This window comes from Eurosta solidaginis, chromosome 4 (assembly GCF_040869045.1).
Source record: "Eurosta solidaginis isolate ZX-2024a chromosome 4, ASM4086904v1, whole genome shotgun sequence".
NCBI classification, from domain to species: Eukaryota; Metazoa; Arthropoda; class Insecta; order Diptera; family Tephritidae; genus Eurosta; species Eurosta solidaginis.
In genome coordinates, this window is record NC_090322.1 from 230,279,791 (window position 1) to 230,303,305 (window position 23,515).

Here is a 23,515-nt window from a genome sequence, read left to right on the forward strand (position 1 = left end):
TTCAAATATTCATTAACGCCTTTAATTTCATACCCATATCGTACAAACAAATTCTAGAGTCACCCCTGGTTCGCATTTATGGCGATATATCGAATTCACCTACAGAACTAAGGCCTACTCCCTTCTTAAAATACTCATTAACATCTTTCATTTGGTACCCATATCGTACAAACACATTCTAGCGTCACCTCGGGTCCACCTTTATGGCGATATCTCGAAAAGGCATCCACCTACAGAACTAAGGTTCACTCCCTTTTAAAATACTCATTAACATCTTCCATTTGATGCCCACAACGTACAAACACATTCTAGAGTCACCCCTGGTCCACCTTTACGGCGATATCTCGAAAAGGCGTCCCCCTACCTAGATAAGGTCCACTCCCTTTTAAAATACTCATTAACATCTTCCATTTGATGCCCACAACGTACAAACACATTCTAGAGTCACCCCTGGTCCACCTTTATGGCTATAACTCGAAAAGGCGTCCACCTATAGAACAAAGGCCAAATCTCTTTTAAAATACTCTTTAACATCTTCCATTTGATACCCACAACGTACAAACACATTCTAGAGTCACCCCTGGTCCACCTTTACGGCGATATCTCGAAAAGGCGTCCACCTATAGAACTAAGGCCATTCCCTTTTAAATACTCATTAGCATCTTCCATTTGATACCCACAACGTACAAACACATTCTAGAGTCACCCCTGGTCCACCTTTATGGCGATATCTCGAAAAGGTGTCCACCAATAGAACTAAGGCCCACTCCCTTTTAAAATACTCATTCGCACCTTTCATTTGATACCCATATCGTACAAAAAAATTCTAGAGTCACCCCTGGTCTATCTTTATGGCGATATCTCGAAAAGGCGTCCACCTACAGAACTATGGCCCACTCCCTTTTAAAATACTCATTAACACCTTTCATTAGATTCGCATATAGTACAGACACATTCTAGAGTCACCTCTGGTCTAGCTTTATGGTGATATCTCGAAAAGGCGTCCACCTATAGAACTAAGGCCCACTCCCTTTTAAAATACTCATTGACATCTTCCATTTGATACCCACAACGTACAAACACATTCTAGAGTCACCCCTGATCCACCTTTATGGCGATATCTCGAAAAGGCGTCCACCTATAAAACTAAGGCCGTTCCCTTTTAAATAATCATTAACACCTTTCATTTGATACCCATATCGTACAAACTCATTCTAGAGTCACCCCTGGTCCACCTTTATAGCGATACCCCGAAATGGCGTCCATCTATAGAACTCTGGCCCTCTCCCTTTTAAAATACTCTTTAATACCTTCCATTTGATACACACGTCATACAAACACATTCTAGGGTTACCCTAGGTTCATTTTCCTACATTGTGATTTTCCCTTATTTTGTCTCCAAAGCTCTCAGCTTAGTATGTAATGTTCGGTTATACCCGAACTTATCCTTCCTTACTTGTTTTCGATCTATTTTGTTTTTATTTTTCATCGGGCATTTGTAAAAGTAGAATATGCTAAATTTTTATTTTTATCCTTTGGTTTGGCATTTCCACAAAGTGTTTGTGAGAGATTTTGTAGCTTTTTTAAAAATCTAAAAATCATTATGGCTGCCGAGAAGAGAAGTTGTTTCCACAACTATAAAATATTCTAAAATTTTAATGTATGTCCATGACGTAAAACTTTTTAAGTCATACGCGTCGAACGTTCTGTACTCCAGGTGGATTTAAATCGTTTAGTTACTTGGTGTAATGCGAATTTTATGCCTCTCAACATAGAAAAATGTAAATCCATGTGTTTTTCACGTGGGAACATACAGCCAGCTTCCTACCCAATTAATGGCCAAACTCTGGAAAGCGTTGATGTTTTTGACGACTTGGGAGTTACAATGAGTTGCAAACTTAGTTTCAACCCTCATATTAATGCCACAGTCAATAAAGCGAGAGGAGTTTTAGCATTTGTGAAAAGATGGGCAAAAGAGTTTAGTGATCCTTACGTTACAAAAACCCTTTTTACATCATAGGTGAGGCCGTTATTAGAATATGGATTGATAATCGGGAATCCGCGTTATAAAGTCCATGTGGATAGACTAGAATCAATTCAAAAACAGTTTTTACTTTTCGCCTTGAGAAATCTTCAATGGGACTCTCCGTATAATCTTCCTCCTTACACTAATCCATTAAAACTAATAAATCTTCCTACACTTGCAAGTCGTAGAGAAATGCTCGGTGTACTATTTATGGCCAGACTTTTAAATGGATCGATTTCAAGCCCATTTCTTTTGAACGAAGTAAACTTGAATGTTCCATGCCGAGTTTCAAGGCATTATAAACCTATAATTCTCAAACAATGCAGAAGCAATTTCCAACTACACGAACCTTTTCTATGTTTGTGTGAAGATTATAACTCTCACTCGAGAATAATTGATGTTTCGGACTCGCTCTTTGTCATAAAAAAAACGGTTCTATCTTCTCTTAATAATTAAAAAATTATATTTATACTTTTAGTCTATTGTACTTTGTGAATCTATATTTCTCAGGTGATGAGTTTCTCTGTAGCTGAGCGGTTTTAGATCTCGGCGCTTAAGAAGCCACTGCCTCTCAAAGACTCGGTAACAAAAAAAATTATAAACAACACATAAAAAGAAAAAAGAAAAAAAAAATCGTATGTATGAATTAAAAAAAAAAAAAAAAATAACAGGATTAGCCTGGTTTCATCGGGCCACGTGAGGGCAGTGCGATGCCACAACGTCCGAGAAAAAAAAACAAGAGAATGGTTTTACCTTCCTATATTTTTATCATGGGCTGAATATATAATCTATAAGTAGACTCAAATACATATTTAATAATAATATGATTATAATACAATAGTAAAACTAAATGTATCTTTGTGCAAATTTTGCTTGCCTTTGAGGAAGCAAATATATCAATGATATCATCAAAATTATTCATTTGAAATTTTTCTTTTTCCACACTAAATAATGTTAGGTCACTTAGGCGACCTTGCCCCATCGTTGATCGTAAATATGTCAAAATCAGTTTTAATTTGCTGAATGAACGTTAGCAGCTAGCAATTGGTAATAGGATAGTCAAGAGTATTTCAAGTGCCACTCGCAAGTTTGGAAAAACATCTTCTCCATACGAGATTATAAAAGTAAGTAATTCTAACGGAGTTCTACTTTCAAGCTCTTTTCTACAACGAAGTAAAATTTTGCAGTATATATTTCGATAAAAATTTCTGTTCCATCGAAATCTGTATTATAAAATTCAGCCAAGTTCTTAAAATTTCTTTCTTGTCCTTGTTTAATAGATTTCCAACATCTAAAGGAAATCCAAATCGAAAATTTAAGTCATTTAGTCGTGTAAATCTTTTACTTACTTTATTTTGCAGATTTAAGATCATGATACGCTTCTCTAAAATTAATCCCCGGATCTTCTAATCTGAGCTGCACACGATCAATCCTCCTTAAGATTTCACACCAGAAATGAACTAATGTTATGAAACTAAAATTTAGTATATTTTCCAACAGAATTGTAGCTTCGCTTCTGGTGTTAGTGTCCTCTGCTAATTCTTCTAAGTGTTCTACTACATTCTTATCCCATCGACAATAGCGCTAACCGCTTGTATTCTGGCGCTTCATCGTGTTTCAGATTCACGTTTGACAGTTTTTGTTAAAGCATTTTTTAATAATTCCCATCATAGCATTGAACGTGAGAAAAAAGAAAGTATATACTTTTAATTATTGCACAAGCATATATCTTTCGCAAGTGTTCCGGATATATGCACGTATTTTTTAGTATAGAAAGCTTTTTCCAGAAATCAATATTTTCCAGAAATCAGTTATAATAAAAATACAAATTATCCAGAAAATTCTGCTTTGCGGACCATTTGGCGCCCCCTGTGAGTAGCGCCCGGGGCAAGATGCACACCTTGCAGCCTCCCTCACTACGCCACTGCTACTAGGGGGCTATAATACTTACCTTGGATATCACACTCGATAAAATCCGCACCCACCGAGTCATTGTGCCGAGCTCAGGGCAGAGATGACTCTGTTAAGTGTCAAGATCGGCACACAACGGTGACGAACTGGATTTTTAAGGCTTTTGATTTTGACTTTGATTTTGGACTTGATCACTTTGGGGTGGTAGGTGCGGTATTCTACTACCTTAGTAGGTCGGGGTGAAACCGTGGCGGGCATCAAGGTACGTCCCGGCTCCGTCGCCGTTAAGTTGGTGGTGTAGGTACGGTTGAAAATTTTCCCGCTTTGCCTGCGGTCTGGCTCTGAACGCATTACCCATAAGGTAATGCGTCAACCCTCGCGTGGCCTCCCTGCGTAGCACAGAAAACAACGAGACCGTTAAAGGGCGAATATACAATCGGCTCCGGATAGCTCCCTTGAGGGGGGACTTTTTAGAATGGACACGACTAAGAGGAATCCGCCAAGTATGGGGTGCGGAAGAAGAGCTGTGTTGATAGAAATCCGTCAAAACAATCTTCAGCACTCTAAGGCGGCTTCCGCAAATTTGTTGCTCTGCCTTGAAAAAGGCGGAGTGGTTATAGTCCTTGTCCAGAAGCCGTGGCTGAGTAGTAACGGCAGAAAGATTTCTGGATTAAGTACTGGAAAATTCAACACTTTGGTATATGGGAAGGCAGGTAGGCCTAGACCCTGTGTGCATGTTAAAAAAGAGATTAAAGCTTTTATTCTCTCTAGTTTCAATTGGTTTTGTTTTTATCGGCCTATTGATAAATGATTCAAGGTTCGATTCGAGCTCAAGGCCAGAACAATAATTTTTTTCCTAATGATAATTATTGTTATTTTTAAATTTTTCTAAATTTGAAAAATTGTATTTTGTTTTTTGGAATAGTAAGTAGAAAAGTTTTCAGACAACCTGCCATAGCTGCGCAGATAGATCCATTTCGAAGGGTGCTAAGCATTCATCATCAGTAGTATCATTTAGCTATACAGCGGTGGTTTATGCTATATGGTTAGCGCAGCATGCCTAAAGCGTACTGATGATGAAGGCTTAGCATGGAAATGGATCTATCTGCGCAGCTATGGCAGGTTGTCTGAAAACTTTTCTACTTACTATTCCAAAAAACAAAATACAATTTTTCAAATTTAGAAAAATTAAAAAATAATGGACATTAATGGACAATCATTTTCCCGATGTCCTAGTTGCGCAGGGATCTTCGCCTGAATGGTCGGCGGTCGTTGGCCATATAGAAATGCCTCCCATTCCACTACAGTAAAATGAAATTACCTGGGCTATAGGTTCGTTCAAGCCCTGAAAGTCTCCGGAAGTCACCATTCCTGCGCAACTTCAAAAATCTTTAGGGATTTCCTGCCACTGGTTGGCCATCATCTACACTAACTGCCTCAGGCTTAACTATATCCCGAAGTCTTGACACACGGTTAGGGTCATCTTCATTCCGAAGGCCGGAAGAAACTCTCATGTATCACCTAAGGATTTCAGGCCAATCAGTCTCTCGTCGGTTTTTCTTAAGACGTTTGTACTTACAGGAAATGATTGCTCGGGCGTTACTGTCGGCTTCACAGCATGCGTACTGCAAGGGCAGATCGGCGGAAATGACTCTCCATTCGATTGTAAAGGAAATAGAGGGATCCGTAGAGTACAAAGATTTTGCTCTGGGGGCTTTTCTAGACATCGATGGGGGTTTTAACAATGTCTTATCGGGGGCCATCGAAAGATCTCTGGTGGGGTTAGGAGTAAACGCGGCTCTGCTTGAATTTATTAGGAAACTTCTATGCAGCAGAATTGTTGCAGCGGAAGGGGAGGGGACATAATTTAGCAGATGATGTGCAGGGGCACGCCATAGGGGGTGTCCTATCTCCTCTTCTCTGGGTTGTGGTAGTCAACGAGCTTCTTGTGGAGCTGGAAGCCAATGGTTGTCGGGTGGTTGCCTATGCAGATGACCTCGCTATCCTAGTCAAAGGCAAATTTCTGGGCACCATGCGCGATGTTCTGCAGGGCTACCTGGATACTGCGGCTAGTTGGACTGAATCATGTGGACCCGGGAAAAACGGAATTGGTTCTTTTTACAAGGAGATATAAGATGCCCGATTCAGAACTCCCTCGATTGGAGCGGTACCGTTGGTACTTTCTGATAGGTTTAAATATTTGGCGATTGTTTTGGACAAGAAACTGTCCTGGAGACCCAATGTGGAAGATAGGGTCAGGAAGGCCCCGGTTGCCTAGTATTGCGGCAGGGGGGCTATCGGACAGAGAGGGGAACTCTCGCCAGAAGTAGTACACTGGCTTTATGAGGTGGTGGTCAAACAGATTCTGCTCTATGCGGTGCTGGTCTAGTGGAAAGCACTGGACACGGCGATCACCTCCAGAAAAACCCCTACCTTGGCACTGAATGTCAAGCTGAACACATATCCAGTAGATATTGCAGGAAAGGCAGCCGCGGGCCGGTCGTGGTTCAGGCTTCGTGATATGGGCTATGGGCTTTCTCACTCCGGACACTGTAGCCTTCTTACCAGTTTCGACTTTATCCCGAACAGGACGGACCATTGTGTGTCGATAACTGCTCCCTATACAACCTTCACCCAAGTCATTCCCCGAGAGAGGAGTATTTACGGCAATTGTCAAGCCTTGGGTATTTACGTCTCACATTGGGTATTTACGGCAATTTTCAAGCCAATACTGTATCACTTTCAACGCATGTTGTTCCTGCGAAAGTAGTGCGATTTCGAAAAATTTGCATATCTACTATTTTCCTCTCACAAGACAAAACTTTAAGTTCCTTGCTACAATATCTTATGGAAATAATAAAAAGTTTTTTTGTATCCTCTCGAACCGACGCCTTCTTTAGTATGTACCTTTAATTGGGCAGAAAGGAATATCGGAACCAAACAATCAAATCCAATAAATTGAGTCACAAATTAATAATTTAAAACACAAATACAATTTTTTTATTCATTACTCATTTATATACACTATATGAAATTTAATTTAAATTTATTAATCGTCGCCTTCAGCGCCGGAATCGGCGCCACCGGCGTCATCTCCGGCATCAGCTCCATCGGCTCCACCAGCGTCATCGGCGCCACCGGTAGCATCAGGGCCATCGCCGCATCCGCGCCACTGCTAGCATCGCCAGAATCGGCGCCACTGCTAGCATCGCCACTATCGCCGGCATCGGCGCCACCGGCGGCATCGGGGCCACTGCTAGCATCGCCACTATCGCCGGCATCTGCGCCACCGGCGGCATCGGGGCCTTCGCCGGCATCGGCTCCACTGCTAGCATTGCCACTATCGCCGCATCAGCGCTAACGCTGGCATCGGCGCCACTGCTAGCATCGCCACTATCGCCGGCATCGGAGCTACCGCTGGCATCGGCGCCACTGTTAGCATCGCCACTATCGGCGGCATCGGCGCTACCGCTGGCATCGGCGCCACTGCTTGCATCGCTACTATCGCCGGCATTGGCGCCACCGGCGGCATCGGGGCCTTCGTCGGCATCGGCTCCACTGCTAGCATTGCCACTATCGCCGGCATCAGCGCTACCGCTGGCATCGGCGCCACTGCTAGCATCGCCACTATCGCCGGCATCGGAGCTACCGCTGGCATCGGCGCCACTGTTAGCATCGCTACTATCGGCGGCATCGGCGCTACCGCTGACATCGGCGCCACTGCTTGCATCGCTACTATCGCCGGCATTGGCGCCACCGGCGGCATCGGGGCCTTCGCCGGCATCCGCGCCACTGCTAGCATCGCCAGAATCGGCGCCACTGCTAGCATCGCCACTATTGCCGGCATCGGAGCTACCGCTGGCATCGGCGCCACTGCTTGCATCGCTACTATCGCCGGCATTGGCGCCACCGGCGGCATCGGGGCCTTCGCCGGCATCGGCTCCACTGCTAGCATTGCCACTATCGCCGGCATCAGCGCTACCGCTGGCATCGGCGCCACTGCTAGCATCGCCACTATCGGCGGCATCGGCGCTAACGCTGGCATCGGCGCCACTGCTTGCATCGCTACTATCGCCGGCATTGGCGCCACCGGCGGCATCGGGGCCTTCGCCGGCATCGGCTCCAGTGCTAGCATTGCCACTATCGCCGGCATCAGCGCTACCGCTGGCATCGGCGCCACTGCTAGCATCGCCACTATCGCCGGCATCGGAGCTACCGCTGGCATCGGCGCCACTGTTAGCATCGCCACTATTGGCGGCATCGGCGCTACCGCTGGCATCGGCTCCACTGCTAGCATCGCTACTATCGCCTGCATTGGCGCCACCGGCGGCATCGGGGCCTTCGCTGGCATCGGCGCTACCGCCGGCGTCGGCGCCACTGCTAGCATCGCCGGAATCGACACCACCGCCGGAATCGGCGCCATCGGCTTTACCTCCCATATCTTCGCCTTCTATGTTATTTTGGCCTTTTCTTTTCTTGTCCTTTTTGTCAAACCTGCCATATTTCTCTTTCTCCCTCTTTTTCATCTTCTTCATCTTCTTCTTCATCTTCTTCTCCAACTTCTTCTTCTTCTTCATCATCTTCTTCATCTTCTTCTTCATCTTCTTCGTCATCTTCTTCTTCATCTTCTTCTCCATCTTCTTCATCTTCTTCTCTATCTTCTTCAGCTTCTTCTCCATCTTCTTCATCTCCTTATTCGATTTAAACAGACTCCTGCCGCTTATGGCTGCTATCTCATCTGAAGGTGATGCTAAGTCAGAGTCAACTTGTGTGTTGATCTCCTTGATCTCGGCTGGAGTATCATCAACAAATTGTTCGAGTCCTGCCGAAGTTTTTTCATCATCTACTGCGCGCAGCTCTGATAAAGATGCAACCTCTGCAGTTGCCTGGTAGGCCACCAGGCAAACGATAAGTAGGCCGAAAACGGCTAAATTTTTCATTTTCTTGGATTCTCAATTCCGGTTGAAAACGAAAACTGTTGCATTAACGAAAATGTTGAGGCTTTTTATAGGGAAGTTGTCTATAGAGACATATAGCGGACAATATTTCGTATCGCCATATGAAAACAAACACTTACAAAATTTCTTACGAAAACTAATACTATGAAAATCTCGTACGAAATCTACCACTTTCGGCCTATGGCTGGCGGGAACTAGCAACCTCTGACGAAAAGCAGCAATTTCGTTTTCTCATCGACGAAAACTAGCAATTCATGTTTGTTTTCCTAATTAAATGATCTAGAGCTTTAAGGGAACTTTGGGTAATGAAATTCATTGCAAAAGCTGAATCTCGCGACGTTAATGAAAGTAATTGTTTGTCTTTAACGGTTTATTATTAATCATAATTATTTAGCGCTAAAGCCCAGGTGATTTTGGCTATAATTAAAACCAACTGGGAGTACCAAAACAAATCAAGTCTTACTCCACCTATCTGTACCACCCCAATAGTCTCAATCTCAATCTTGGCTGAAAAATGTAGGTGTAGACACAAATTTTTTTCTAGCCCGGAGCATCTTCAACCATTCTCAAACCATGTCCCTACCAACGACAATTATGAGCCGTTATTCGTTGCATTATCATATTTGCCTAAAGCTCTATATTAAGCCTCCTTATATACATGCAATTTATGTTAAACGATTCCAGGTTGTGAGGATACTTTATATTCACAATTTGGTCCGAGAAGTGGACGAAGAACCCAGCTATTCCAAAAAATCTAATTTATTAGGCGATTCCCTTGAAATTCGGTACAGGGGTACCTCTTTGACAAAGATTATATTAAAGAAACTTTTGATTTCACTTCCCGGGACCTACCGATTGTAAACAAATAAGTGTATGACGCGATTGGACTCAATATTTGAAAAACTTTTTATCGCGAAAGTGGACCAGGCGCCGACCTATTCCTTGAAGCCTTATTTATGGTGCAATTCGCTTCGAATTTGGTACAGGGGAACTTCTTTGACCAAGACAGTATTTGAGAGAAACTTTTTAAATTTCTTCGGTACGTATGTTTGTAACTGCACTCCTTCTAAACCACTGGACCGATTTTCATGAAAGATTGTGTGTGTGTGTGCTTAAAGGGACTTGAGGATGCTTTAGATTCATTTATGGGTCGATTTGCTTTAGATTCGGTACAGGCGTTCCTCTTCAAAATTTTAATATATCGGGCACTCTCTTTCTACAAAGTGGACCAGGATGGCGCCATTTGCTTAAAATTGATTACTAAGGCGATATTTTGGTAACCTTATCACTCAAAATCGGACGAACGAATTCGAAAATTCATAGCTGTGTTAGTTTCGTAAATGGTTAATAAGTGACTTTATTTCCAAATGTGGACCCATTTCTGAGATATAGACCAAATACGTATGAAATGCGTTAATGAGGGTTAAACAGCGGGTGGTGGTTACGAAGAAAAGCGAAAGTGAAAAGGAGATGGGCTGAAAAAAAGAAAAACGAAAACTAGAGATTGGAGATTGGAACTGTAGACAGATAGAAAAGATTTGTCGAAAACGGAAAGGGGGATGTCCCACTACCCCTTCGAACAATTATTTTTAAACATTTTTACACGTTATAACTTTAAGTATACTAACTTTCGGCAATATTTGGCGAAATCAATGGATCAAATAAGTCGAGGGCTTACAAAGTGAGTAGTTACACCTTTCGTTCTGATCAGTATGTGACTTTTCGGGACTATTTCGGGAAAATTTTGGATAAGATCAGCATACTTTTTTCTTATTTTTGTGTACTCCTAGTTATGATTTCCATTTTGGAAACTTTTCTACAAACAACCATTTTCAAAACCGGTAGTTCAACACACATCCTTTTTTAAATTATGAGCTTGCATGACCATGGATTTACGGCAAAGTATTCGAAATTAAAATTTTGTATGTTTTGTATGAAATATCTATCACAGCTTTTTCGTTCTAATATTGAGGTTCTGTAGTCTGCTTTGGTGAATATTTCTCCTCCAATATTTATTACCGAGGGCGGCAATTCAGCACACAATAAAATGAATCCCGTTGCGAACTATTATAACTACAATGACACAATTTGTCGTATTTTAACCAATTAAATTTCCCGTTTAACGGCCGCCGCACAGTGGTATTTTTGCTTGGTTTAGACGCGAAAAAGTAAAAATTTTCATGTCATTTTTTTTTTAAATTCAATTCAGATTATTTTTAAAATGTCTAGAATATAAAACGATAATTATCATTTCTTATAACACTGCTCTACAAAATTAAACTTTTTGCATTACCCTGGATCACCACTATTTTTTTTTTTTATTTGCTATAGTCCCCTTATTATAAAAATGGTCGAAATTTAAAATTCGATGGATACGTTTTTGTTTTTTTTTTTTTTTTCTAAAATTTTCCTTTTTTGAAAAGGGAGATCCATTGATTTTATCATATCTCTGGAACGGGTTGTCCGATTTTGTTGGAGAAAACAGCATATAATAGAAAATGAAATTACCTTAAAATTGTTTAAATACCATTTTTTTAAATAGTTATTGGTTTCAGAGTTATTTGCATCGCATTATAAAAAAATCGATTTTTTGTATTAAAAATTTCCATTTTTTTCTTCTTTAATTAGTAAAAAATCGAAAGAGACAAAAACTTACAACTTTTATTAGATGATCGTAAAACTGTAAACATTCCAAATAGGGCAAGCTTTAATTCATGAAAATCCATGTATAAACGGTAATATTATTAACAATTAAATGAATGAAGGGAAAATACGTATTTTTAATATTTTTGTTTATTTAGCTATTTAAGATACCTTTATTAATAGATAGATAGATAGATCTATCTATCTACCTTTATTAAAGAAATTCTACAAAATTTAGTACTTGAAATATTTAAAAATAGTTTCTACTTTTTGCTTGTCTACTGTAATTTTCTGAATTTGATTCTCGTATAAGAAACCAATTATAATCCCCCATCATATTTTCGTTTCAGAATCCTTGATAAACTTCCTCCATTTACTTAAGTTTTTGGTGAAATTATTCTCCATGCTCGTCACTGACATCACGAAGATTTGAAGGAAAAAAATCCAAATGGGAGTGTAAGAAATGCATTTTTAGAGACATATTTGCACCTGAAATTATATGTATATGTAATTTAGAGGTTACAATTATGATGAATATACAAAAATCATATCATATCCCGACTTACCGATTTTCGAATAGTTGGTAAGTAAATCAGAAATGATTTCCTTATAATTTGGACTCCGATTATTTCCTAAAAAGTTTGAAACAATCAGCCTAAATGAGTTCCAAGCAGCCTTTTCATCGGGTTATAGCAACGTCTCGAATGTTAGGTCTGTAGTAGTTTTTGGATTTGTGGACCATCAAAAACACCTTCAGAAATTTTTGAAGCGGATAATTTTTGAAATATTGTTTGAATATAATGGAATGCTTTTTCATTTTTGTTTAGCGCCTTAACAAAATTCTTGACTAATCCAAGCTTGATGTGTAATGGCGGAAAAATCATATTCTCCTTTTTTATTAGAGCAGCATATTTTATATTGTGTGTGCCTACTTCGTGATTGGTTCTTGCTGGCCAGTCCTTCCTTACATAATGTGCGCTTCGATCTCGGTTATCCCAAAGGCAAAGAAAACAACAATGTTTTGTGTAACCACCTTGTAGTCCAGTTAGTAAAGCTCCCACTTCCAATTCGCAACATATTTTCCAATCGTGTTTTTCATAATGAGTATATTTTAAAAGTTTGGACATGGTTTCATAAGTCTCCTTCATATTTACGGCGTGTGCGAAAGTTCATATGCTATGGGAAATGGCCTATGCAGGCTGGGATGTTCAGTAGGTAGGTATAACAGTTTCTATGACGGAGTGATTATTTAATTTTTTTGTTTTTACGATTTAAGCATTCTAAGAACATCGCAAGAAATGCCTCAAGGAGAAAGTTGTATAAATTTTCCATACAGTATGAGACATTTTTTCTTATGATCTGCGTTTTGCCTTAAGAAAAATTGACGGGGAAAAATTTCTTGAGTGTCATTATGGAGTTTTCTCATTTCTGGCGATGTCCGTAGTAAGCTTTAAAAAGACAAAGTTGCGCAAAATGTCATACCTAAACAATTTGTTTGTCAAAAACAATAATAGGCTTGATATGCAAAAATTTCGCTAAATTGGGTATTTTCACTTTATTGTCAATAAAACCAACATTTATTCGTGTATTTTCACGAAATAAGGTTTCAATTATTTACAATGTTTACAGCTTTAAGACCGTGAAATAAAAATGGTAAGTTTTTAAAACTTTCGATTATTTATGAAATTTTGAAAAATAAAAAAATGTTCGATTTTGCAAAAAACAAAAAAAATTTTATTTTTATGTCAATAACTTCACAAACGTCGATCATATAAAAAAATTTTCTTATCAAGACTTGAAGAAAATTTTGCGGTGAATCCACTGGTCTTTCTGCCAACGAATTTAGATAAGTAATTTCCAAGATATGATAAAATAAATGGAAAGACCTCTGTGAAAATTCGTGATTTTAGAAAAAGAAAAAAAAAAATCGTCTCCATAGAATTTTAAATTTTGGGTGTTTTTGTACTTAAGGGGCCATAATACATCGAAATTAAATAGTTAGACTTGCAAGTAATTTCTCGTGTTGACTTTGTGGTGAAACAAAAGCTATAATATTTTTTGTTATTTAAAATCTACACGTAAATACATTATTTTGCAAGTGTTCAAAAGTTTTTTGGTTGAGTCTCTTTTACGAAATTATGAGTTTCTAATGTGTATTATTTTTATGATGAAAATATATAAAAGGAAAAGCCTGCCAAAAGTTTGAACCACGCTGTACCCCAATAATTTTTGTATTTCTGCAATAACTCAATATTATAACATATAACTCAAATGATTCTTCATCACCGTAGGTCCCAGTTTTGATATAATTACGATAACAAAGAGGGAGTTGTATGAGATGTGAGTTGCAAAATGTGACCAAAAGCAAAAGGATAAAGCCGCTTTAGGCCACGTCTATACTGTTTTAGGGAGTGAGTTAACAGAGACGAAGGATTGTATGATAAATGCTGCAGTAAAGTTAGAATTTTTTTATCAAAGCTTCGTATGAGATGGATTCAAATGAATTACACCAAAGTTTATTTTTTTGGAAAGTTTGCTTCATAGCTTGAAGAAGATAAGAAATTTAAATATAGGTATATTCAGTTGAGAACAAAATAACAAGATAAGGCTATAAGAAAGTTTTTTTTAGGGGTAAATTCAAAATTTTTGGAGAGGGGTCCAACCCTCCACATCTTTTCGCCTATGCTCACTGAAAGAGGGTAAGGCATACAAACATATACACTTGGTTTGAATGAAATATATTAATTTTTCGCTTCTAAATCATGCAAAAATGCCACTGTGCGCCGTGTTGTGATGGTAGGGTGCTCCGCCTACCACACCGACGATACTGGGTTCACACCCCACCCGGCAAAGCAATATAAACATTTTGGGAACAAATTTTTTCAATTAGAAGAAAATGTTTCTAAGCGGGGTCGCCCCTCGACAGTGTTTGGCAAGCACTCCGAGTGTATTTCTGCCATGAAAAGCGCTCAGTGAAAACTCAACTGCCTTGCAGATGCCGTTCGGAGTGGGCATAAAACAAGTATGTTCCCTCCCGCTAATTTATAGGAAAATTTAAAAGAAGCACGACGCAAATTGGAAGAGAAGATCAGACCTTAAAAATCCAGTGCCAGTTTTCGTACAGCACGTTAATTTAACTACGCAGTAGCAAAAAAACAAATTTTTTCGCGGGAGAGGTTTTATTTTCTTGTAGACAAAAGATAACTAAAAGAACGAAATTCTCTTGAAATGTTTTCTTTTAACTACAAATAAGGAGAAGTTGAATTGGCAAACAATACCTCAAATCAACTTAAAAAAAACAATATTTTCTTCTAATTAGACCTTTTTATTGTTAACAATGATAACAATGATATTTTAATTGGAGTACATATGAAAAAACAGCTTTTAAAATTTAAGCATATTTACACGTAAGAATAACACCTTTATAAAAATGATTTTGTATCCATGCTGTGTTTCTATACTCTAATTAATCATTGTTAACAATAAAACGTTCTAATTCGAAGAACATAAAAATTTGTTCAATTGGTTTAAGATATTGTTTGTCAATTCAACTTCCTGTTTTGTAGATATGTATAAAAATAATATTAACAGAATTTATTTCTTTTAGTTATCTTTTGTCTACAGAAAAAACCTATTCCGTGAAAAGTAGGGTTGTCTTCTTAAGGCTCCTGCTCCTAACCGCAGGAGTCTTAGCCTGGCAAGCGCAGGGCACGAAGACAAATCGTGCTCGATCGTTTCCTCCTCCAACCCGCACATCCTGATCCAAGCCTAATTTAAAGGCATGTGACGCCAGAAGGCAGGGTCCAGTCAGAATAGTCGTATCGAGTCTACAGTTTTCTCTTCTTAATGATAGAAGCAACTTTGTTCGTCTAAGGTTTTAAGACCTACACATAATTTTCGAAACTTTACAGCCCCGCGCTTGAACCCAAGCCTTTCCGGCTTGGTCGATCATGTGCATCTCTCGCCTTCGCTTAATCTCGCCCAGTCTAATTGGGACGTCTACGGAGCAAGCTTCAAGGAATGTGCCCTTTTTAGCTAGTTCATCCGCTTTTTCATTCCCATGAACTCTCATATGCCCTGGGACCCAATATAGATGAATGCTTCTACCTGTCCCGATTCTCTCCAGGGACTGCTTACACTCTAACATGCATTTAGATGCTGTGCTATGCGAGATTATTGCCTTAATTGCTGCTTGACTGTGAATATAAAATATAACACGGTTGCAGCTTAAGCTATTTTCTTCCAGGGTTTCTACTGCTTTTGTTACGGCTACTATTTCCGCTTGGAAAACGCTACAGTAATCCATCAGCCTGTAGGATCTGTTTATTTCCGGATCAGCGCAGTATACCGCAGACTCTACTCCTTTCATTACTTTGGAACCATCTGTGTACACACGTATCGCCTCATTCGACATGTGAGCATCCTTGCGCCAATCATCCAACTCTACTGTGGCCTTAAGATCTCCTTCGAAGCGCAGATAGGGAATCAGGTAGTATGTTCGTCCTGTGATTGATGATGATATACTGCTATGGTCATAGGGTCTGCGCTCGATCGGCCCCAAGGCACTGAGCCTCGTTGCAGTTGTTAACGGTACGTTCTTTGCTGGCAGGTCTACAAGTGGAATGTGCAAAATGGCGTACAGTGCAACCGTCGTGGTTGTTTTCAGGGCTCCCGTAACACTAAGCATTGATAGTCTGCATATCCCCTCTAATTTTTTGGGTTGGTGGTTTTTTTTTGTTATTTTCTACCACACAAGAACTCCATTGTATATAATAGGGTTTACGATCGCTGTAAAAACCCAATGAGAAAGATAGTGTGATAAACCCCACGTACACCCCAGCATTGTTTTACATGCATAAAGTGCCGTTGAGGCCTTCTTAACCCTCTGTAGGAAGATTCCTAGATATTTTGTGCAAGGTTTCTCCTGTAGGGTCGCCTCCTAACTTAGGCCCGGCCCAATTTAGGAACTTGTACCACTCTGTAAACAAAATCATATCTGCATTCTCTGCGTTGGCTGTCAACCCGACATTAGATGCACAGGTATGAATATCCCGAAGCGCCCGATCCATAAAGGAGCTAACGCCAGGATGAGCAAAGCAGATGTTTTTAGCATCACGGTCGGAAGCGTACACAATGAAACCTCTGCTAATGGACTGAGGCTGATCGACTTCGCCGGAGGTCGGAACATGGTCACATCTAGCACAAAGTACATGCATAAAAATTTACATTATGCTACAGGGCTGGAGGATACTTAATATTCACAATTTGGTCCGAGAAGTGCACGAGGGACCGACCTATTCGAAAAAATATAATTTATTAGGCGATACCATTGAAATTCGGTGCATGGGTACCTCTTTGACAAAGATTATATTAAAGAAACTTTTGATTTCACTTCCCGTGGCCGACCTATTGTAAACAAATAAGTGTATAACGCAATTTGGCTCTATACTTTTCTTTTCTTAAATTGAACCAGGGCCGACTTATTCCAAAAAATCTAATTTATTGTGCAGTGCGCTTCGAATTTTGTACAGGGGTACTTCTTTGACTCAGACTGTATTTGAGAGAAACTTTTCATTATGGGAAGTGGACCGATCCGTCTTAATATATAAATTTCTTCTATACGTGTACGTGTGTTTGTAAATGCATTTCTCCTAAACGACTGGACCAATTTTGATGAAAGAGTATGTGTGTTTAAATGGATTTGAGGATGGTTAAGATTCACAGTTAATTTTTCCGGGAAGTGAACCAGGGGACGACCTATTCTAAAAAATAATTATGGTGAGAATCTTTTCTTTTCTGGACAAGAACTAGGGACTAACCCATTACAAAAAATCTTATTTATGGATCCGTTTGCTTTAGATTTGGTACAGGAGTTCCTCTTAGAAAAGTTTAATATATGGGACACTCTCTTTCCGCAATGTGGACCAGGATGGTGCCATTTCTTTAAAATTGATTACTAAGGCGATATTTGGCAACTTTATCACTCAAAATCTGACGAGCTAATTTTAAAAATCATAACTGCGTTAGTTTCGTTAGGTTTCGAAGATGGCTAATAAGTGACTTTATTTCCAAACGTGGGCCCATTTCTGAGATACATCTAGACCAAATATGCATGAAATGTGTTAATGGGGGTTAAGCATAGGGAGGTGTTTAAGAAGAAGAGCGAAAGGGAAAAAGCGATGGGCTGAAAAAAGAAAAAGGAAAACGAGAGATTGTAGTTGGAACTGTAGACTGAGAGAAAAATTTTTTCGAAAATGGGAAGGGGGAGGTCCCACTACCCATTCGAACAATTATTTTGTAAAAAATTTTACACATTATAACTTTAAGTATACTAACCTTCACCAATATTACAGACTCAATGGGATCAGAGCAGATCTGGATACTTTTTCTTATTTTTGTGTAGGTCGATTATGATTTCCATTTTGGAAACTTTTTAAAGCAACCAATTTCAAAACCGGTAGTTCAACACACATGTCTTTTTTCCTCAGCTGAGCAGATCTCACAGAGTATATTAATTTTGTTCTCATAACGGTAGTCCGTAACGGCATAAAATAATCGAGATTGATATAGACTTCCATATATCAAAATAATCTGGGCGAAAAAAGAAATTCGTTTAGCCATGTCCGTCCGTCCGTCCGTTCGATTGTCCATAAACACGATAACTTGAGTAAATTTTGAGGTATATTAATAAAATTTGGCATGTAAGTTCCTGGGAACTCATCTCAGATCGCTTTTTAAAGTGAACGAAATCGGACTATAACCACGCTCACTTTTTCGATAATTCATTACAAAATCCGGATAAAGCGATGAAATTTGGTAGGTGAGTTGACCTTATGACGGAGAATAGAAAATTAGTAAAATTTTGGACAACGGGCGTAGCACCGCCCACTTTTAAAAGAAGGTCATTTAAAAGTTTTGCAAGCTGTAATTTGGCAGTGGTTGAAGATATCATGATGAAATTTGGCAGGAACGTTACTCCTATTACTATTTGTGTTTTAAATAAAAATTAGCAAAATTGGACGACGAAGACGCCCGAACATTACACACTCAGCTGAGAGCTTTGGTGACAAAATAAGGGAAAATCACCATTTAGGAAAATGAACCAAGGGTAACCATGGAATGTGTTTGTATGAAATGGGTATCAAATGGAAGGTATTGAAGAGTATTTTAAAAGGGAGTGGGCCATAGTTCTATAGGTGGCCGCCATTTTAGGATATCGCCATAAGGGTGGACCAGGGGTGACTCTAGAATGTGTTTGTACGTTATCGGCATCAAATTAAAGGTATTAATGAGGGTTTTTAGAAGGGAGTGGCCCTTAGTTGTATATGTGAAGGCGTTTTGGAGATATTGACCAAAATGTGGACCAGGGTGGCCCAGAACATCATCTGTCGGGTACCGCAAATTTATTTATATATGTTATACCATGAACAGTATTCCTGCCAAGGTTGCAAAGGCTTTTGATTTCGCCCTGCAGAACTTTTTCATTTTTTTCTACTACCATATAGTAGGTGTCACACCCATTTTACAAAGTTTTTTCTAAAGTTATATTTTGCGTCAATAAACTAATCCAATTACCATGTTTCATCCATTTTTTATATTTGATATAGAATTATGGCATTTTTTTTTTTCATTTTTCGTAATTTTCGATATCGAAAAAGTGCGCGTGGTCATAGTCCGATTTCGGCCATTTTTTATTCCAAGATAAAGTGAGTTCAGATAAGTACGTGAACTAAGTTCAGTAAAGATATTTCGATTTTTGCTCAAGTTGTCGTGTTAACGGCCGAGCGGAGGGACAGACGGTCGACTGTGTTTAAAAACTGGGCTTGGCTTCAACCGATTTCGCCCATTTTCAACGAAAACAGTAAGCGTCATAGAATCTATGCCACTACCATATGGCATTAAAAGTATTCTAGACAAACTAAATGAAAAAGGGCGGAGCCACGCCCATTTTGAAATTTTCTTCTATTTTTATATTTTGTTGCACCATATCATTACTGGAGTTGAATGTTGACATAATTTACTTATATACAGTAAAGGTATTAAATTTTTTGTTAAAATTTGAGTTTTAAAAAAAATTTTTTTTTTAAAGTGGGCGTGTTCTCCATCCGATTTTGCTAATTTTTATTTAGCAATATATATATATATATATATATAGTAATAGTAGCAACGTTCCTGCCAAATTTCATCATGATATCTTCAACGACTGCCAAATTACAGCTTCCAAAACTTTTAAATTACCTTCTGAAAACTTGTGTTTTCCTTAGCGATTGCGCTAGATTTATTTCCGCAATTAAAAACAGGAGTTTTGGATTTTTTTCTTCAACCGGAAGTACTCTTCCTCTTCTTCTTTTATTTCTTCTTTATTTTCAGAGTTGCATTATCTTTGTTTCAACCACAGGGTTGTTACAATATAAAATGACATGTTTTGTAATACAGGGTTGTTACACAGTGGTTAACTTACATTCTATTTTGCGATCTTACAGCTCGGCCGACCTGAGAATTCGATCGACCTCGATCATACTATACTAAAGTTATTTATTATGTATTTCTAAAGGATCGTTCTCCGACTCCGATACATTCTGGGCGGGTGGTTGTTTCCATCATCTTATTCGATGTGCCTCAATTACTCCATCGTAAGGTAACTGCGTTAGCTGACAGTTATCAATGTCGCGTATGACGTATCTGTCGTGGCCGAGTACGTTGTGTATCACGTAAGGGCCTTTATACACAGGGATAAGCTTTTTATTAATACCGGAAGTAGTATCTACGTTCCTTATGACAACGTATTCACCTGTTTGGTAAGTTTTAGAGGTAGTCTTATTTTGTAGGGACCGATTGAGATCATATTCTTGTTTAGCTTGTATTAAGTTAGATGCACCTGTACGTATACGGTTCAAATCTCTATCTTCATATCGGGACATAACTTATCTTGAAAGTACTAAGTGAACTCATCCACTATTACACCTCTCTGCTCAACACCGAAGAGTGGGCGGCTAGGTGTATCTCGACAAGTACTGTGAATGGAGTTGTTTATGGCATACTCAACATCAGCTAATTTCCTGGTCCAATCGTCATGATTCAAGTCGTTAGTTAATTTTCCTAACATCGCTTTTATTACCCTGTTTACTCTCTCCACTTGTCCGTAAGCCTGGGGAGAAGCAACCGCTACTTTTACATGGCTTATATTTTCTCCATCAGAAATTCAGCGAACTGTAGTGACGTAGAACACACTACACTTATGACGCGCCTTGGTCTGCTGTAATAACTAAAATATTTATCAAGAGCACCTATAACCTCCCGGATACTAGTGGAATTCGTAGGGTATAACTTAACAAACTTCGTAAATGCGTCAACCATCACCAGTATGTGTTTTCGCTTCGATCGTAGTGATGGCAATGGGCCAAAATGATCAATGTGAATCGTATCAAATGGTAGAGGTGTCTTGGGGATTGGGTATAGATTCCTTTCTCTCATTTGAGGAGGGCTGGCATACATAATGCATTTTAGGCAATTCCTAACAAACTTCTCTACTTTCGTTCGCATCTCCGGGAACCAGTAATAAATCCCTAGTTTATTTAGTGTTTTGTGCACAGATAAATGGCCTAATTTTTCATGTATTGACTGTATCATGTTAGATTCCATTTCTTCAGGTACATACAACACATTTCTACCATGTATACTAATCCATCAATCAAATCAAAACCGGACAATTGCTCATTTACGAGCTTATCTCATAAAACCATAATAATCTGATCGCGCTCTTGAGCAACCTGAATACGGAATTCTACATCGGCAGAATCTATAACCGAGGCAATCTGTCTGCTTAATGCGTCGACATGGCCCATGGAAGTACCTCGTCGGTGCTGTATTTTGTAATTATAATTTTCTAATTCTAGAGCCCACCTAGCTGTTCGGGAATTCAGCTGTCTTCTATCTAGAGTCATGGTTAGGGAGTTGCAGTCCGTAACTATGGTAAAAGGTATTCCCTCCAAGTAAGTCCGAAATCTTCTCAAAGCATATATTATAGATAAAGTTTCTAACTCATAACTGTGGTACTTTGATTCAGCACTTGAGGCGGTTTTTGAGAAGTAGGAAATTGGGTGAAGTTTACCATCATCCTGGCGTTGTAATAGTACTGCTCCAAAGCCAATGCTACTGGCATCGCTGTGTAGTTCAATTTCTCTTTCTGGACTGTAAATGGCTAAAACTGGACTTTTAATCAGACGGGATTTTAATTCAAAAAAGTCGTCGTGACATTTTTCGTCAAAATTAAATTGAACATCTCTTCTTAGTAAGTTTTGTGAAGGGTTAGCAATTCGTGAAAAGGATGGTACGAATTTACGGAAGTAGGAGAACAAGCCCAAACACGACTGCAACTGTTTCGGGATCGTAGGGATAGGAAAATTTTGAATACTTTTGATATGGGACTCATTAGGAGCGATTCCCGCTCGAGTAACCTTATATCCTAAATAATCGATTTCTTGGTATCCGAATTTACATTTCTCTAAATTAAGCTTCAGTGTACGTAGAGCGATTCACTCCAACACGGACTTTAATAACACCATATGGTCTTTGTCAGTGGCAATAATTATATCGTCCATATAAATAATAATTTTCGTTTCGTCTAACATATCTCGAAAAATGATACTGATAAATCTTTGGAACACTGCGGGGGAGTTTTTTAACCCAAAAGACATTTTAAAATATTCAAATTGTCCATTCGGAGTTACAAAAGTAAAAGGTATTGACTCGGCAGACACATTAACTTGGTGAAATCCACTCTTCAAACATAGTACGGTGAAAAAACGCTTATTCTGTAAGTATTCTATGCAGTCTTCAATTAATGGCAAAGGATAATTATCTCTAACCGTAAATTTGTTGAGTGCTCTATAGTCCACACACATACGAGTTTTCCTATTCCTTTTTTATCAAGGACAATGGCTGACGCATAAGATGAGTTACCCGGTTGTATTATTCCTTCTTTGAGCAATTCGTCAACAATTGTTTGTACCTCATTGCGCTCTGCATAAGTCAACCGGCGGGGTGCATGGTGAAAGGGGACCTCTGTATTTAAATGAGTTTTCATTTCATACCTAAGTGGTTCGGTTTTTATTACCGGTTTGAGATAGGTATCCTCAAAAAGTTGCATTATCCTATTATGTTTTCTCTCGGAAAGTATACGGTCTATATCTATTTCATCATTGCAAGAAACGTCAATGCAAAAAACATCAGGCAGGCAAACGTCAGATAAATCATCGGAGCTACAATTGCAATTACTATCTGGGCATGATTTTACAATGACGGGAAGTGTATCGGGGTCAGTTACGTCTTTTTGTGACTCAATTGTATTTGATTTAATATTTTTCCTTATGTATAACAAATTTTTTTAGCTCACGGTAGCGGCAGACATGACAACACTAGTAGCGGCAACTGCATTGGGAGTAACTTCAGCAACAGCAGTATCTTTCTGGGCGGCAGTGGTTATGATATCAGCAGCAGCATTATTATCGTGAACAACGATGGGTAGATTGCTTGCTCCATCTCCAATTACGTCCTGCAAAAGTCGGCGCAATTGGGCGTTTGTAGCCGTAGATGGAAAATCCACCCCAACTCATGAAGCGAGCTCAATATTTGATTTCGCGCGGCCATAATATTGTTTTATATAAAATAATTGATTTGTCGATTTATAGCTTCACACCTGAGATGAAAACTTGTGTTTTCCTTAGCGATTACGCTAGATTTATTTCCGCAATTAAAAACACGAGTTTTGGATTTTTTTCTTCAACCGGAAGTACTCTTCCTCTTCTTCTTTTTTTCTTCTTTTTTTCAGAGTTGCATTATCTTTATGTTTCAACCACAGGGTTGTTACAATATAAAATAACCTGTTTTGTAATACAGGGTTGTTACACAGTGGTTAACTTACATTCTATTTTGCGATCTTACACTTCTTTTAAAAGTGGGCGGTGCCACGCCCATT

The 23,515-nt window shown here is 39.2% G+C and overlaps 2 protein-coding genes across 2 annotated transcripts in view; one reads left to right on the top strand and one right to left on the bottom strand.

The window, feature by feature from the left end:
* The window catches only part of Pdzd8 (PDZ domain containing 8), a 521,733-nt gene that overhangs the window by 328,781 nt on the left and 169,437 nt on the right, over nucleotides 1-23,515 (top strand). The gene's annotated exons all lie outside the window — the stretch shown is intronic.
* LOC137251061 (serine-aspartate repeat-containing protein I-like) lies at nucleotides 6,908-8,923 on the bottom strand. Its single transcript, XM_067784994.1, has one exon. It carries the CDS (start codon nucleotides 8,875-8,877, stop codon nucleotides 7,084-7,086), a length of 1,794 nt encoding a protein of 597 aa, XP_067641095.1. The 5' UTR covers nucleotides 8,878-8,923; the 3' UTR covers nucleotides 6,908-7,083.

What these genes read in the sequence shown, in the direction of transcription:
- LOC137251061 (XM_067784994.1), bottom strand. Translation starts at nt 8,877, where the DNA reads ATGAAAAATTTAGCCGTTTTCGGCCTACTTATCGTTTGCCTGGTGGCC.